The sequence below is a fragment of the Calonectris borealis genome, chromosome 1 (genome assembly GCF_964195595.1).
Source record: "Calonectris borealis chromosome 1, bCalBor7.hap1.2, whole genome shotgun sequence".
Lineage (NCBI taxonomy): Eukaryota > Metazoa > Chordata > Aves > Procellariiformes > Procellariidae > Calonectris > Calonectris borealis.
In genome coordinates this window covers 48515784-48530258 of record NC_134312.1, presented here as the reverse complement: position 1 = coordinate 48530258, position 14475 = coordinate 48515784, and the positions used below count along the sequence as shown (strand labels likewise).

The 14475-nt window shown below is 42.0% G+C and overlaps 1 protein-coding gene across 1 annotated transcript; it reads left to right on the top strand.

The window, feature by feature from the left end:
• The first annotated feature begins 2636 nt into the window (after window positions 1-2636).
• Window positions 2637-13872, top strand: LOC142078089 (uncharacterized protein C12orf50 homolog). Its single transcript, XM_075140618.1, has 8 exons — window positions 2637-2786; window positions 4065-4239; window positions 6621-6782; window positions 8109-8186; window positions 8276-8389; window positions 10081-10200; window positions 11712-11915; window positions 13748-13872. The coding sequence occupies exons 1-8, from the start codon at window positions 2637-2639 to the stop codon at window positions 13870-13872; spliced, it is 1128 nt and encodes a 375-aa protein (XP_074996719.1).
• Window positions 13873-14475: the final 603 nt, after the last annotated feature.

Sequence of the window (14475 nt, the reverse complement as noted above, 5' to 3'; positions counted from 1 at the left end):
CAGCCCGGCCGCGGGCCTGGGGCAGCTCCGCTTTCCGCAGCGGCGGCTCCCGCCGTGGCAGAGCCGCCCCGCCCCGCCTGAGCTCGGCGCCGGGCTGAGGCGGCCGCGTGGTGGCCCGGTCGCGCGCCCTGGCGGCGGCCGTTAGCCGCTGGCGGTGCCGGTCCCGTTCCCCTGGCCTGGCAGCCTTTCCTCAGGCTGTCTTTTCTGCTTCCCAGGGTGCCACACGCCCGGGCCCGGGGCACGGGGGCCGGCGGCCCTGTCCCCAGGGCGTGGGGACCCCTCTGTCTCTGATGCTGCCTCCGTCGGGGCGGCTGCCTCCTTTTGCTGCCCAGGCTCCCTGCCTCGGTATGCAACCTCTGAGCCTGTGGGGGGTTGGCCCTGGCTGGGTGCCGGGCGCCCACCAAAGCCGCTCCGTCACTCCCCTCCTCAGCGGGACAGGGGAGAGGAAATGCACCGAGAGGCTCGTGGGTCGAGAGAAGGGCAGGGGGAGGTCACTGCCCCGTCACCGTCACGGGCAAAACAGACTCGACTCGGGGACGTGAATTTATCACCCGTCAAATCCGAGTAGGGTAACGGGAAATAAAACCTAAACCTTAAAACACCTTCCCCCACCCCTCCCGTCTTCCCGGGCTCAACTTCCCTCCTGATCTTCCTCTGCCTCCTCCCCGCGAGCGGCGCAGGGGGACGGGGAATGGGGGTTGCGGGCAGCTCATCACACGTTGTCTCTGCCGCTCCTTCCTCCTCACGCTCTTCCCCTGCCCCAGCGTGGGGTCCCTCCCACGGGAGACAGTCCTCCACAAACTCCTCCAACGTGAGCCCTTCCCACGGGCTGCAGTTCTTCACAAACGGCTCCAGCGTGGGTCCCTCCCACGGGGTGCAGTCCTTCAGGAACAGACTGCTCCAGCGTGGGGGGTCACAAGTCCTGCCAGCAAACCTGCTCCAGCGTGGGCTCCTCTCTCCACGGGGCCACAGGTCCTGCCAGGAGCCTGCTCCAGCGTGGGCTCCTCTCTCCACGGGGCCACAGGTCCTGCCAGGAGCCTGCTCCAGCGCGGCCTTCCCACGCGGTCACAGCCTCCTTTGCGCACACCCACCTGCTCCGGGGTGGGCTCCTCCATGGGCTGCAGCTGGATATCCACTCCACCGTGCACCTCCATGGGCTGCAGGGGGACAGCCTGCCTCACCATGGTCTCCTCCATGGGCTGCAGGGGAATCTCCACTGCGGCGCCTGGAGCACCTCCTCCCCCTCCTTCTTCACTGACCTCGGTGTCTGCAGAGTTGTTTCTCTCACACATTCTCACTCCTCTCTCCAGCTGCTGTTTGTTGCCCAGCGGGTTTTTTCCCCTTCTTAAATACGCTATCACAGAGGCGCTACCACCATCGCTGGTGGGTTCGGCCTTGGCCAGCGGTGGGTCCGTCTTGCAGCCGGCTGGCATTGGCTCTATCGGACACGGGGGAAGCTTCTAGCAGCTCCTCGCAGAAGCCACCCCTGCAGCCCCCCGCTACCAAAACCTTGCCACGCAAACCCGATACAGAATCAATTCTTCCTGACCGTATCTTCTTCTGTGCCGCATTTAGGCACAGCTGTAGCGCTCCAAAGAGCCCCTGTTCGGATAGCTCTTGGCAGTGTTGACGCTTTCTTCCTATGGCTGCTCCTGCCCGCAGACAGTTCATTGTTCATGGCCCTCGTCTGCTTTCCGGAATTTTCATTCCCGTGTGCCCCAGTCAGTCGTAGGGCTTACGGAACTGTGGAAGCCGTTTCACATCGTTTCCCTGTTCAGAGCTCTCGCCCAGTACTGCCCACCTTGATCTCAGTGAGCAGTTTCATTCTGTACTTAGGTGACGTCATTCCTGCAGAAATCACTTTATTCCAGTGCCAAAGTCCCAGTGGTCAGGCATGCGGAATTTTCCTTTGCAGTTAGTCTTCGGGCCATCCGCTCATACTTGAGTTACAAACAAACTGACAGGCTCCTAGAGAGAGTAGAAGACTTCCAGTCGTTTCAATGTCTTCGTACTTCTCCCCCAGCTTGGGCGTTACCACCGCTGAGCCAGCCTTGTACCATTTGTGCCCAGGGAGTCTCCGGCCCCTGAAGTGTTCACCTCCAAGTCACTGACGTCACTCGGTGTTGTGAATTTGACCCCATGTCCTGAGGATAACAGTATGCCTTACCATTTTCCAGGACTGAAACTTCCTTTCCGCGCCTAGGACTTTTTTGTTCAGAGGCAGCCTAGGACCCGAATGAGAACAGAGGTGTCAATTAGGGACACAAGCGTACGCTGTTCTTTCTGCTTTAGCTGTGGCAGTGGACATCATGGAAGCAAGAAAAAGCAATTAACCCCAACGATGTATGCAGGCAACAGCTAAGAGTGTACTAACAGGAAGCAGCACGTTTCCCCACCCAAAGAAAGGGGTACAGTAAGGAAAACATTGGGCACAAGGATTGTAGTTAAAAAAGAGTCAAAGAATAAGGTTTGTCTCTGTGGTATCAAAGATTTGTTTCTAAGACCACAGTTCCTACGGCAAGAAGTTGGGTATTATTTAAGCCCTGACAAATGGGTTTGTTCCATTTCACATTAAAGAAACACCGAAGGGGAGACTCCTTGAAACGGTCCAATTTTGCGTCCTTTACTCTGAAGCAATGGAGATAAAGGAAGATGTTCAAGCTGGACAGGTCACAGAGCGCCATCATGCTGATGTCATGAGCTGGAGGAGCGGTTGGCAACCGTGGAAATGTAACATTCTATACCGGCTAGCAACTGCCTTCGTCGGTTCAACAAGCCTGGAGAAGGTACCACCTCCTTTGTTCAAGTGTATTTTGCTGTCTGTTGGAGTTTTGATTCAAAAAAGCAGCAGAGCTAAGGTCCTGAAGGTCCATTTTTTGAAAGAAAACTACTGCCTTCAGGATAAGGTTACGATTTGCCTGAATGTTGATCGCTTTAACGTTTTCATGTATGTTCTGCTGGTATTAAGAGAGTGGAGGAGAAGCACAAGAGGTGAAAATGGCCACGGCTGCGAGTGACCTATGTTTCCATTTTCATTCCCCCTATGCACAGGTAAATGCTGTAGATTTTAGAGTGGTTTGTATCCTTGATATTCGTGATATATGCGTGTTGGAAGGGAGGTTTATGATGTGAAGTTAGAAGTTGATATGTCAGTCTGTCTGGGTCATGGCAGCATCTGTAGGTCAAACATCTGATTTTCGGAAGTGGTGAGAAGAGCTAATGATCATCTAAACTATGGACAACTTCTCCTGTGGACTCGGATCAGGTACTCAAGGAACACAGATGTTAAAAATCATGCACAAAGATCACTCATCGCTCATCTTTCTTATTGGATCAGCCTTATACTGATTCTGACTAAATTGGCCATGTTTATAATTTCTGCTTATAGCCACTACCTGAATGTCTGCAAAATCAGTTCACATCTGTTTTGCAGATTTAGAGATGTGGAAATAAAGATATAAAAGAGTAAGTCCCTTCAAAGACATTTTTTAGTCTGAAAACAAAAGTGATTTTCTCCTGCCAAGTCGATGTTTCCAATGGGAATTGGTACAAAAGTTTTTTTGCCTTGTTTTGTAATCCAAGGCTGACAAGCCTGTGCAAGGATTACAAATTCCCAAATTTTTAGGTTTTCAGGGTTTTTTTGAAATCTTTCGGGGTTTTGTTTCTTAGTATTTATTTTCCCATAGACCCTTTAATAGTAAGAGAGTACTAGTGTAAGATTTGCAGTTGTACAGCAGATTTCATTTGAGATTGACTCGATTATCCCATTGTGCAGGAAAGGAAACTCAGCCACATGTCAATTAAGTGTCTAATAGATTTTATTTCTTCCCAGCATCTCATGAAAAATCTGCAGTACAGTAAGTAGACTGCTTTACTCCTATTCTTATCTAGGAAGAGTTTTACATCATGAAAGCTCCATTGACCTAACTCAAGACAACTTTAGAGTTATCAGGAGCTTAAGACAACTTTAAAGATAACTTTAAATGTTCTAAAATATCAGAGCGTGGTCCCACAAAATCTTAGTCATATGTTCACAGCAGTACACCGTGTATTAATCCGTTTAGTCCATGTTTATGGTTATATTTACAATACCTGAAAACTGTTTTCTCCTGCAGCAAAAGTACAGCAACAACTCCTGTTTCTGGGAAACACAAACCTCAGGCTGTGTGAGGATCAATTGTGCCTTCCATCATAGCAAACCTCGTAATATAAATGGACTTTTTTTACCACCTAGTAACAGTGAGTAAAAATATTTTCTCAACAATTTGTTCATTAGCGTAAGTAAATACACAAAAATGTCCTTCTGGTGCTTACTTTGAAGGCTTACATAATATATATTAAGGTCAAGAAATGTACCATGGCAAATCAATCAGGTATGATCTGGTATCCCAGCAGTCCAAGGCAAAGAAAGGAATTGTACTGGCATTTGAATAGGGTTGCCACATGAATTTCTTTAGCTGTCACGTTATGGATCTTTGTAATTATCAGCGACATGAAAGATGAAGTCAGAAATGGCAACTTAGGCTGCTCAGATCCGTGGAGCAAAAATGTTGCTTTACCTGGGTATTTGCTAGATTAACTCTCTCTAGTAGTGAAAATGGTTAGTAGGCAGGCAATCATTTAAGAGAAATGGAAAGTGGCGTGTGTGGTGGGGGGAGGAGGTTGGTAGGGCCACTAGTAGCAATATCTGTTGGTAGAGCACAGCCTGTTACATGGATGAGACACCCCTTGTATAGATAACATCAGATTACAGCGCTGTGTGTGCAGGTGTATTTCCAGTTCATCGTTCTGAATAAATTTTCCAGGTTTGAACATTGGATGCAGGCTACTGAAGTACAGTTACAGTGTGTAAGGCAGTACAATATCTGAAAATCAGATTATTGATGGAAAAAAACGCCATTACAATTTGGGTTTTTTTCCTCAGTCCTTTCTAAGAGGACCTCTTGTCTACCACGAGTCCTGGTAGACAGCTGGAACCTGGAACAGAGGAAGAGTCCAGGGCAGGGAACCAAGACAGCTGTCAGAAATCGGGCGGAAGCAGGAGTGAGAGCAAGTCAGCAGGACTTGTCACAGATGCATGAACAAGTGGACTGAAATATAGTTGTTCATGGGCCTTATCTCCAGAGCTGCAGGCAGGTGTCATAAGAGAAGTCCAGAAAGACCTCTAGTCAGAAGCAAACACCTTGTGTTCCTGAAATTCCCCCAGGAAAAGGAAGCCTGTCATATCTGGGCATGTTGAGCCTAACAGTTCTGGACCGAGGCCAGAACTTGAGTGCTGTTTCTATGAGCGTCCATCCTGCTTTTAGTAGAGTTCCCACATCCACAGCACCGGCCCCTGGCAGCTAGCGCTGTCGCAAACACCACGTAGGCACGCTTCTGCGCATGGTGTGAGTCAGAGATTATGCCCAAGAGGCACTATGGACAACGGTATCCTGTATAAGAGCAACGTCCAACAATCAGAACGAGGAAATGGACCCAACCCTTCTTCTTTTTACTGCAATCTGTATAAATTCAAAGTCCGTGCGTTTTCCACAATAACATTGCAAACATTAAAACTGCACTTATTCGCTGTAATACTCAGAAATCTTGTTAAACTAATGTTTGGTTTGGCTTACACTCCCTGGAGCTAAGACTATCCTATTCTGGACGCTGAAAAAGGCTCTATCAAGTGAAAGTGTTGTACCTTACTTTCTCTTGCATGAGATACAACAAATCTGATCTGCAGGAGTGTTATTAAAATGGGTTTAATATGATACACGTGCTGAACGTAGGCAAGCAAGAGATGCACAGGAATAACAACTGGATCAAAAGAAAATGCCCATGCTTCATCTTATGTCTTCAAAACTGGAAAAAATATCCAACTTCAATATTTTTAATATAATGCACAGAACCCTGATTCTATCTATAGTTGCAAATTGGTCAGCTTGCACAATAGAGATAGGCTCACCATTTTTATTTTCAGTCAGTTGCGCATTTCCTGGCTCTCAGAAAGTGCTATCCCAGTACTGAAATAGTTTTGCTGCAGACGTTATGGGTAGATACAAATTCCTAAGGAAAAGAATATTGTTTCTGATTTTCTTCTAATTAAGTGTGCCTATTTTCATGAACTTCATATTCTTTCTCAAAATCTACATTTTGTACTTAGTACAGAAAGTTGTGATTCAGAAAATCTGGAGAGAAAAAAATGTCTACAAGCTGAAAATGGGTAATCCTGTGCTTAGCACTGCTAAATTCTTCAAAATTGATGCCATGGGGAGTGATACAGGCCTGCCTATTACTCAGCATGTTTTCTGAAAAAAATAGTATTTCTGAAGAAAGTTTTTTCTGAAACATATTTTCACAGGCGGGGTCCTAAACTCCTTTACTCACTTCAGCCCAGGTATTACTAATCACACGTTTCCCTGTGTTGTAAATATCTATCTGTGTTTTCCTACTTTCCGTAGTTGGAAGATGCTCTTTTGCCAACCTCCGCAGAAGATTTTGCCTACAAGGCACAATCTGTCTAGTTAATGATTCCTCCAGTATGATAATGATTTCAAAACCATACCTGCTGGTCTTGAGCCTGGATTTGATATTCTAGTTCCCTCCTAACAACATAAATACAATGTTCCTTTCTGCAGATGCCCCATTGCAACAGGGTGTCCAAGAAGGGATTCTGCATCCAGCCCACCGTCAAGAACCACTCAGAAATCAAGAGCATATTTTACTACCAATTCACCCTCCACTGATTATAAACCTCAATGACGAAGAGGATGAAGAGGACGATGAAGAGGAAGAGAACTGTAAACAGTTTTTTTCTTTCTTTTACAAGGAAGTAGAATGGGTTTTTTCGACTCTTGCAATGTACTTCACAACTGATCCATTCTAATAACCGTTACGTTTTTAGAAAAGAGTTGTTGACAAGTTTTTGAAATAGTTTCCAGCTAATCCCCAAAATATTGGAACTGGTAGCCACCAGGTGTGAGTGAGGCAACATTTTTGAACTCCTGTGAAATGCCTAGCTGTGTATTTCAATAGTGGGATAATCCACATACCTCTTTTTCATTAAATAGAGTTTAAAATGTGATCCACAATTCAGATGGCCATCAAATACTCTTCAAAATTTCTCAAAATTTGGGGACAAAATTACAAGTTTAGGAGGTACTTCTTTCCTGGGAAGCAAACTTTTGAACAGGGGCTGTACACACTCATCGCTGAAGGTGAAGTCACAGCTTTGTTTGCAAGAGACAGTTCTATGACTTCAACTTAAATAATTTGTTCAACTCGTTTCCTGAACTCTGTAGGCAGTCTCATTTTATTACAGAATGTCATGCTTAAATCTAGCAAAGAGAATCCATACAACTCTTCAATAGTGTTACTGAATGTGTATGTGTATATATTTTTATATAGATATATTTTAGTGTTTCAAATGTCGTTAAACCGTTGACTGTATCTCACTTGGAGAGGAGAGATTCATAGGGAAGGAATGAATTGCACATTCCCAGAGAGTGAAAGAGAGAGAACGACCTACTCTCACGCGTGCACTCCGCAAATTCCTGTGCTAGTTCTCAGGCAGCCCCAAGCTGCTTTTCACTTTCCCCCTGCCCTTCAGGCTGGCTGGCAGGGCTGCCTGTTAGTGCTTCCTAACTCGCTTTCGGTCTGAGGAAGCCACATTAATTGAAACAATATAAAAAGTAGAGCTTTGCTAATCTTAGTAGCCTTAACTGAGACAGATAAGGAGCACTTCACTTCACCAGCTCTGCCGGCAGACATTACAGGACAGTAACTCTGGGCAGAGGTCTTGTGACAAGCACTCCCTGGTGACATGTTCAATCAGAAGATTTCCTTTTGGGTGTAAAGGAAGGATTATTTTGAAAATGAGTACTGAAGGCGGTTTTGAATCATTTTAAATCAACAACCATTAGCTTCTTAATATGCGTTGCAACGGCAATTCCATTGCACTTGGAAATACCTAACATTAAGGAATCATTTTTCTGTCCAGAAGCAGCGGTTGCAGTCGGAAAAATAAATCGTGACCAAAATGAAATACGTTATGGTATTTGAGTATTAAGAATTGTTGAAGGTCTTTGTATAGATACCTAGTAATCTTTCAAAAATATTTCCTACAGATGTTTCTGACTGGGTGCCTAAGACTGCTGAAGATATTGAAGAGGAAAGAGCAATAAAGGAAATATGCTATAAATCTGGTAAATATGAAATTGGTCACTCTTTCCTGAACAGCAATGCTGCCAATATAGTAAACCTTGGGGTTTTTTTCCCTCTTGGCTATGTTTAGGAGAGTATTACAGGATTCAGTACCCTCACGAACACCAGTCAACGAAAACTGTGTCTTCACCTCAGGAAAATGAGCTATTACCCTTGGAAGCTACCGAGCGAGACTTGCAGAAAGGCAAGTGCTTTTCATCTTCTTGGACAACGTTTACCACTTTTAAAACTACTGTTACAGGGAGAAACTATTACATAGTTTGCCCCTCCTCCCCTCTTTTTGAATTTAGTGACAAGAAAAGACAGCATATTGCAAAGAGCATAAAAATACTTCATTAATCTTTCCCCATATATATACATATATCTATCTATAGTGTCACACACGTGGTGACTACCTGCTTCACTTGTAGATGGAAAAGGTAGAAATGGGCTATTAACCCTACGTGTACTTTCCTGCTAGACACAACATATAAGGTCTTTCATATAATTTTTCTTCAAGATCAAGATTTATGTAGTCTAATTTTAAGCATCCTGAGGTTAGGAATGGAGTTTAAATTTCTCATCTAGGTTCTCTGCTGTAAATGGAGAGAGGCAGGCACTCTTACGGGACTATTTATTGCATCATAAGATAGTGCCAAAGAAAGGCGAGATGAGTGCTCCGCACTCTCTGCTGGCTATCTTGGGTGTCTAGGTGACGAGATGTAGCGATACATCAAACTTTTATATAACTAAATTTAGATTAAGTAAATACCCCCTTTAAGTGTCTTGTAAAAGATAGTAAAAGGAGAGTTCCATTCTGTTCTGAATGTTGGGCTTTATCCAACAGAATTAAGGTCAAAGGAATACAAATTAGTAAATATTTACCTCCCTTATTATGTTTCTCTTTCATGTTGACCAAGTGGATGACCAAAAAAAAAGTTTTTTATTTTTTTTACTGAGTAAGTAATACATAATTCCGTTTTAAGGGAGAGAGTTATGTGCTTACTATAACAAGACACCAGAGTAACCAGTACATAAGTCATCAAAATTGCTGGGACGAAATATGACTTGCTCCTTTAAATAAATAAAAAGTTGTTGTTTTTTATTTTCACAGTAGTGTAAATTTCAGGGAAGAAATCTTGGTAATACTGTTTTATGTAAAACAGGTTTGAGTAGGCTGATGTGCTAATAAAAAATGGGAACGGAAACACTGTCTCCATGTCATCCTTTTGCGACTGACAGTTTTTGCCAGCCTAAATTGTTCAATAGAATTGGGCAAAATTATTTTCTTCTTATTTCTACTTATTTCTATTATTTTCTTCTTATTTCTGTTTGTTATTAAAATAGTTTTGATAAGCTCTTTCTGGCAAGTATTTAGATGTATTTAGACTAGAGACAAGGGAATCAGTAACAAATACATGAATATCGCTTTTAAGATATGCCTTTATTTATAATTAGATACATTCAGAAAAACGATAGAGATGTTTCCCCAAAGCATGGCTTCAACTGAGTTCTCTGAGGTTTTAGGTACTATGATGACACGCATCTTGAAAATACCATAAATTCGATCAGACAGGATTCATAAATATCATTCATGAAAAGTGACAAGCTAAAGAACGAGCAGGTAATTTGTAGCTGGTTCTTTACTTTGGAGCCATAATCCTCTTTAACCTGTGTATTATGGTATTTTCTTAGAGAGCATGAGAGTTATACATCAGTTATGCTAGACAGGATCCAAATACCCAACAAAAGAGAAAGAAGAGTATAAAATGAGAGGTCAGAGGAAATTGCACTAAAGCAATCACTAGCTCATAGCAGTGGGAGGAAGAGAACGGCAGTGCCACTCCCTGTGCTTACACACAAGCCGCTAAAGCACTCTTTCTGTTGCCTTTCCAGGTGATGGTACCACAATTCCGACAAAATTTAATAATACAAAAAGAGAAGAAGAGAGTTCAGGAAGGAGAGCACCAATAGAGAGTGTTCCCAGAACAGATTGTACATCCTTTGAAAATGGAGGTAATATACTTTAGCATTAGCTTCTCATTGCTGAACATCATGTGGTAAATAAAATAACTGAATATGCACGCATTAAACTTCACCATTTTATATTTGAGTTATTCTTTGTTCTTTATGTGCTAGAGACTCCTTCTCATACTGCACCATTAACTGTAACAATCAAAAGCACTGTTTATGATTCTGCTTGGTTTAGGATTATACTAAAAAAAAAAATAGACATGTCTATAGTGTAATACTCTTAGTCACTAAGTATGTTGACATCGGAGGTAAAGCTACTGTAGGAAGGTTGAATCTCCAGCCATTCGTTGCTATTTCTGCAATGGTGTTTGTCACCATGTCAGCAATGCCAGTTCAGCTGTTAAAACTATGAGTGGGCTGATGCTTTGAACTCTATCACTGAAGTGCCCGAGGACTAAAATAACTCTTTTATAAATTGAAGTTATTTTTTATGCCACGTCATTTTAGTTGTTCAGCTTGCAGGACAACACGTGGCTGAACTGATCCAACCGAGACAGAGGCAAAGCATATCTCATGTGCAAGGGATGAGAACTAAGCACCAGCAGGCAGGAACATATTAAGGTTCCTGTTTTGTTGCTGACTGAGTTATCTTGTAACGACACTCAGAAGTTCTCACCCCATGCTTTGGAGTCTGTTCGCATTGGGTTCCCATGTAGATGTCACACTTTGACTTTGGGAAAGGATTTGTTCCCCCTGGGACACACGCACATACATTACATGCAACTTTGCATTCTCAGTTATTACAAATGTGTATAAAGGAGTAAAGCAGATGTTTGTAGTTTTAAACTGTAAACCCTAATACAGTATTCATGAAGATTTTCTAATTCATAACGAGAAGCATTCTGAGCCAGCACTGGTCAAAGCAATTGTACGAGTTCGAAGTAGTGTTGGTCTATGTGTTTATAGTCAGTTTTTGAGTTGGCTTTCAAGATTTTGCGACCGTGAACTCTGCTAGAGGAAATATAGCCACTTTTGCTTTCCTTTTGGGGAAAAGTATCCTTTTGGATACTTTTAGAATAATTAACATGGAAAACCATGTTCTGCCCAAGAAGACCTGTGTATGAAGTGGCACATTAGGTTTTCAAAACACCACAGCATTTTTGCATAAGAAAATTTTGCGTGCTTTAGAAAAAGTAAATATGTGTCATTTTAATCCCTCAGAAACAAACCACACTGAGCTGGTAAAGAACCATCACTGTAAAGAAGTAAAGGAAAAGAAATGGATTTCCGAGGAGCCAAGAAATTCACCTCATACAGTAGCAGGCAAAGGTATTTTGAGAAAACTGTTGGCTTATTCACTTTTATTTACGAAACTGTTAGATGATTTAGCACCACCTAGTTAATTTCTGTTCTTAGTGTCAAATACGGATAATCCATACTTGCATTGGACTATCCACAAAGAACATTTTTTTAATCTTGTCTTCCAGCCTCCAACAATAGGTCACATTTTGAGTAATAGCACATTTTTTGTTTGTTTGTTTTTTCACTTTTAGGAATTCACGCTTCAGGCCCCAAAGTAAAACCAAGTTACCAACAAGGGGGTCAAAGTAAGGATGATGAAACTGCTTCTTCTATGCCTTATGTGAGAGAAACTGGAAGAAAGACTTATTTCAATTCTTCAGAACCTCGAAGATCTGCATATGTAGTCTACCGCACTGTCACCATCACCCAAGAACCAAAGGTCAACGGATCTACAGGTGGGTTCCTGCTTACACAGGATTCTTAAAATGCCTCAAATATACCTGTCTGTATTGTGCTGCTTTCGATTTTGTCACTGCACATGAATATTAAGTCAGTTATGCCTAAATACGGGCAAGAGTAAATTTGATCCAGCATAATTTTCACAAGTAAATTGCAGCAGTATCCACAGACAGAAACGTAAAGCTTTATAAAGCTTTCAATTAGTCAGACAGAATAGTCATGAAATTAGCCACCTTCATAGCAGGAATTCATTTCTCTGGCCAACAAAGAGGGATGAATGCAATCGTGTGCTGATATACACTAACACTTTTTACAGCATCTTTTATGTGATTTATTCTTTTGAAATATTTAATAAACCTCAGAATAGTCCACCTTTCACTTCTCTTTTTACTCTAAATATTGATAGTAGAAGTAGTTTTGCAGTAGAATTTCAGATTTCTTTCAAAAAACGTTTTTTGTTCAACTTTTTTCCTGCCAGCACGGGATGAAAGAATGACCTTGCTTTGCACGGTATTTTTCCCACAACGAGGATTTCACTGGAGTTTTGATTGTGATGGATTTATGATTGTTTTCATTATTTAGGATTATTTGTCATCTTGAATAAACAAGGGCTTGGGTCTTATTCAAACTTCTGTTATCGATTTAAATGTAGTGTAAACTTTTGTGATTTTTGTTACCATTTTTTGCACATTATTAATGTTGGTACAGAGGACTGAATTCATTCCTCCTGCCATTCATGCGGGATGGTATTTTCCTTCCTCTTTTTTCCATCTTTGAAATACTCTACTGTCCTCCTCATAGCACGTACTATGTCATAAATTTGACAACAAGCCTACCAGTTGGATTCTGAGTCTTGTATCTTTCTTTTTGGCAATCTGCTTCCGATGTAACCATAATTTATACATCTTTCACTTTGTTTTTAGGTTGCTGATATAGCTTCACAGAATCTAGTACTTCATTTGGGTCTTATTTGCCTTTCTACTTTCCGTTTCCATGGTTACTCTGGATAATTGTGTTTTTGCATCTGTCACTTCCTCAAGAAATTTAGTGGTAAATAATTGAAATAACCATAAGTTAAGAAAGTGATTCCATCTTGCCAGTTTCAGTCACCTCTCTTAAGCTGGGTTGAATCTCCACCTTGAGGTGCCTCCCTGCCTTAATTTCCAATAAAAGCAACTTCCTTCAGACCACGTAAGCCCTACTTTAAGATGAATAAAGTTAAGTGAAATGAATCCCAACATCACTGCTTCGCCTCGGGGACGAATAGTTGTGGGTTTTTTCTTTTTTCTTTGAATGTTTGCTTTGATTAAATGCGGACAGATTGGTATAGAGATTACAGAGAGAATATCCCTAATGTGAAGAATACATCTTATCAAATTTCCAGGTTAAAAAAGGATAGAGCATTTCAAAAAAAAGGTGATCAGCATTTTTGTCAGAAGAGCAACCATTACCGTTTCTGCTACCTTTCTTTTCAGCCATACCTGAGCCATATGGTGGGAAAGGCTCCAAACAAAAGAATCAGCTTGACACAAATACAAGATTTTGGACGGAAAACTACGGTAATACTTACATGTTGTATATAAACGGAAAATTTTAGGATTATTGTGGAATTAATAATTTGAATTGATGGAATTAAACTGGAATTAACAGAAAACCAGAGCGTTAATAATAGTAATTTTTAACCAAATTGTACACAAAATGGTTAGGCAGCATACTCTGATGCAAAATCAACTGCCTAGCACAAAACCATAATATTGCCTTGCATCTAGTGCTTTCACAAGCAGAGATAAAAAAGGAGATTGGACTATGGATTCCTTTAATCTAAAAGCAGTTGATGCCTTTGGGAAGATTCTCAACACGGGAACGTTCACTGTGTTCAAGTCAAGGATGCCCGTGGCAGAATCGCCTCATTCGGAAGATCCTGGGAGCCTGACGGGAACGCTGCAGGATTAAATGATCTTTAAAGCACTAGAGAGAAAGTCTGTATTTAATACTAGCTTGTATTTCAGAGATGATGTATGATTCACCTGATGCATTCACTGATACTTCAGCTAATGTGATATTTAATTCAACATTTAATTCACATATCGGGCTAAGAGAAACTCCTGAAATTGTAGCAGAAATTAAGGAACAATGTATATGTTTCTTCTATAGACAAATATACTTCAGGATCTCATAATGCACCAACTTGGAGGAAAAGAAATCCACATGCAAAAACGTTCTCCAAGTTCAAAACAACCATTCAGGTAACTGTTGGATGGAAATGTTTACCATTCCGTCTCTTTGTAAAAGTGACATGTCTCTCCCCAGCCAGGAAATGTAAAACTGCTCTTAAAACTTCCCCAACCAAAAACCGCAAGATTCTACGCATTGCCGAGTAGTCTGAAAGAGCAGCTAACAGTTCCGTTTGTTTGTAGGCATGTAATTTTGCCTGCATAGCTACACCGTGATTTCTAAATTTTTACAATATTACTGATATGTAAGCAAAATATGTACCTGCCTTTAAAGTGAGGAGCTACAAGAAGTGGGTTTTGGCTTGCAGCCCTGGACAAAGCA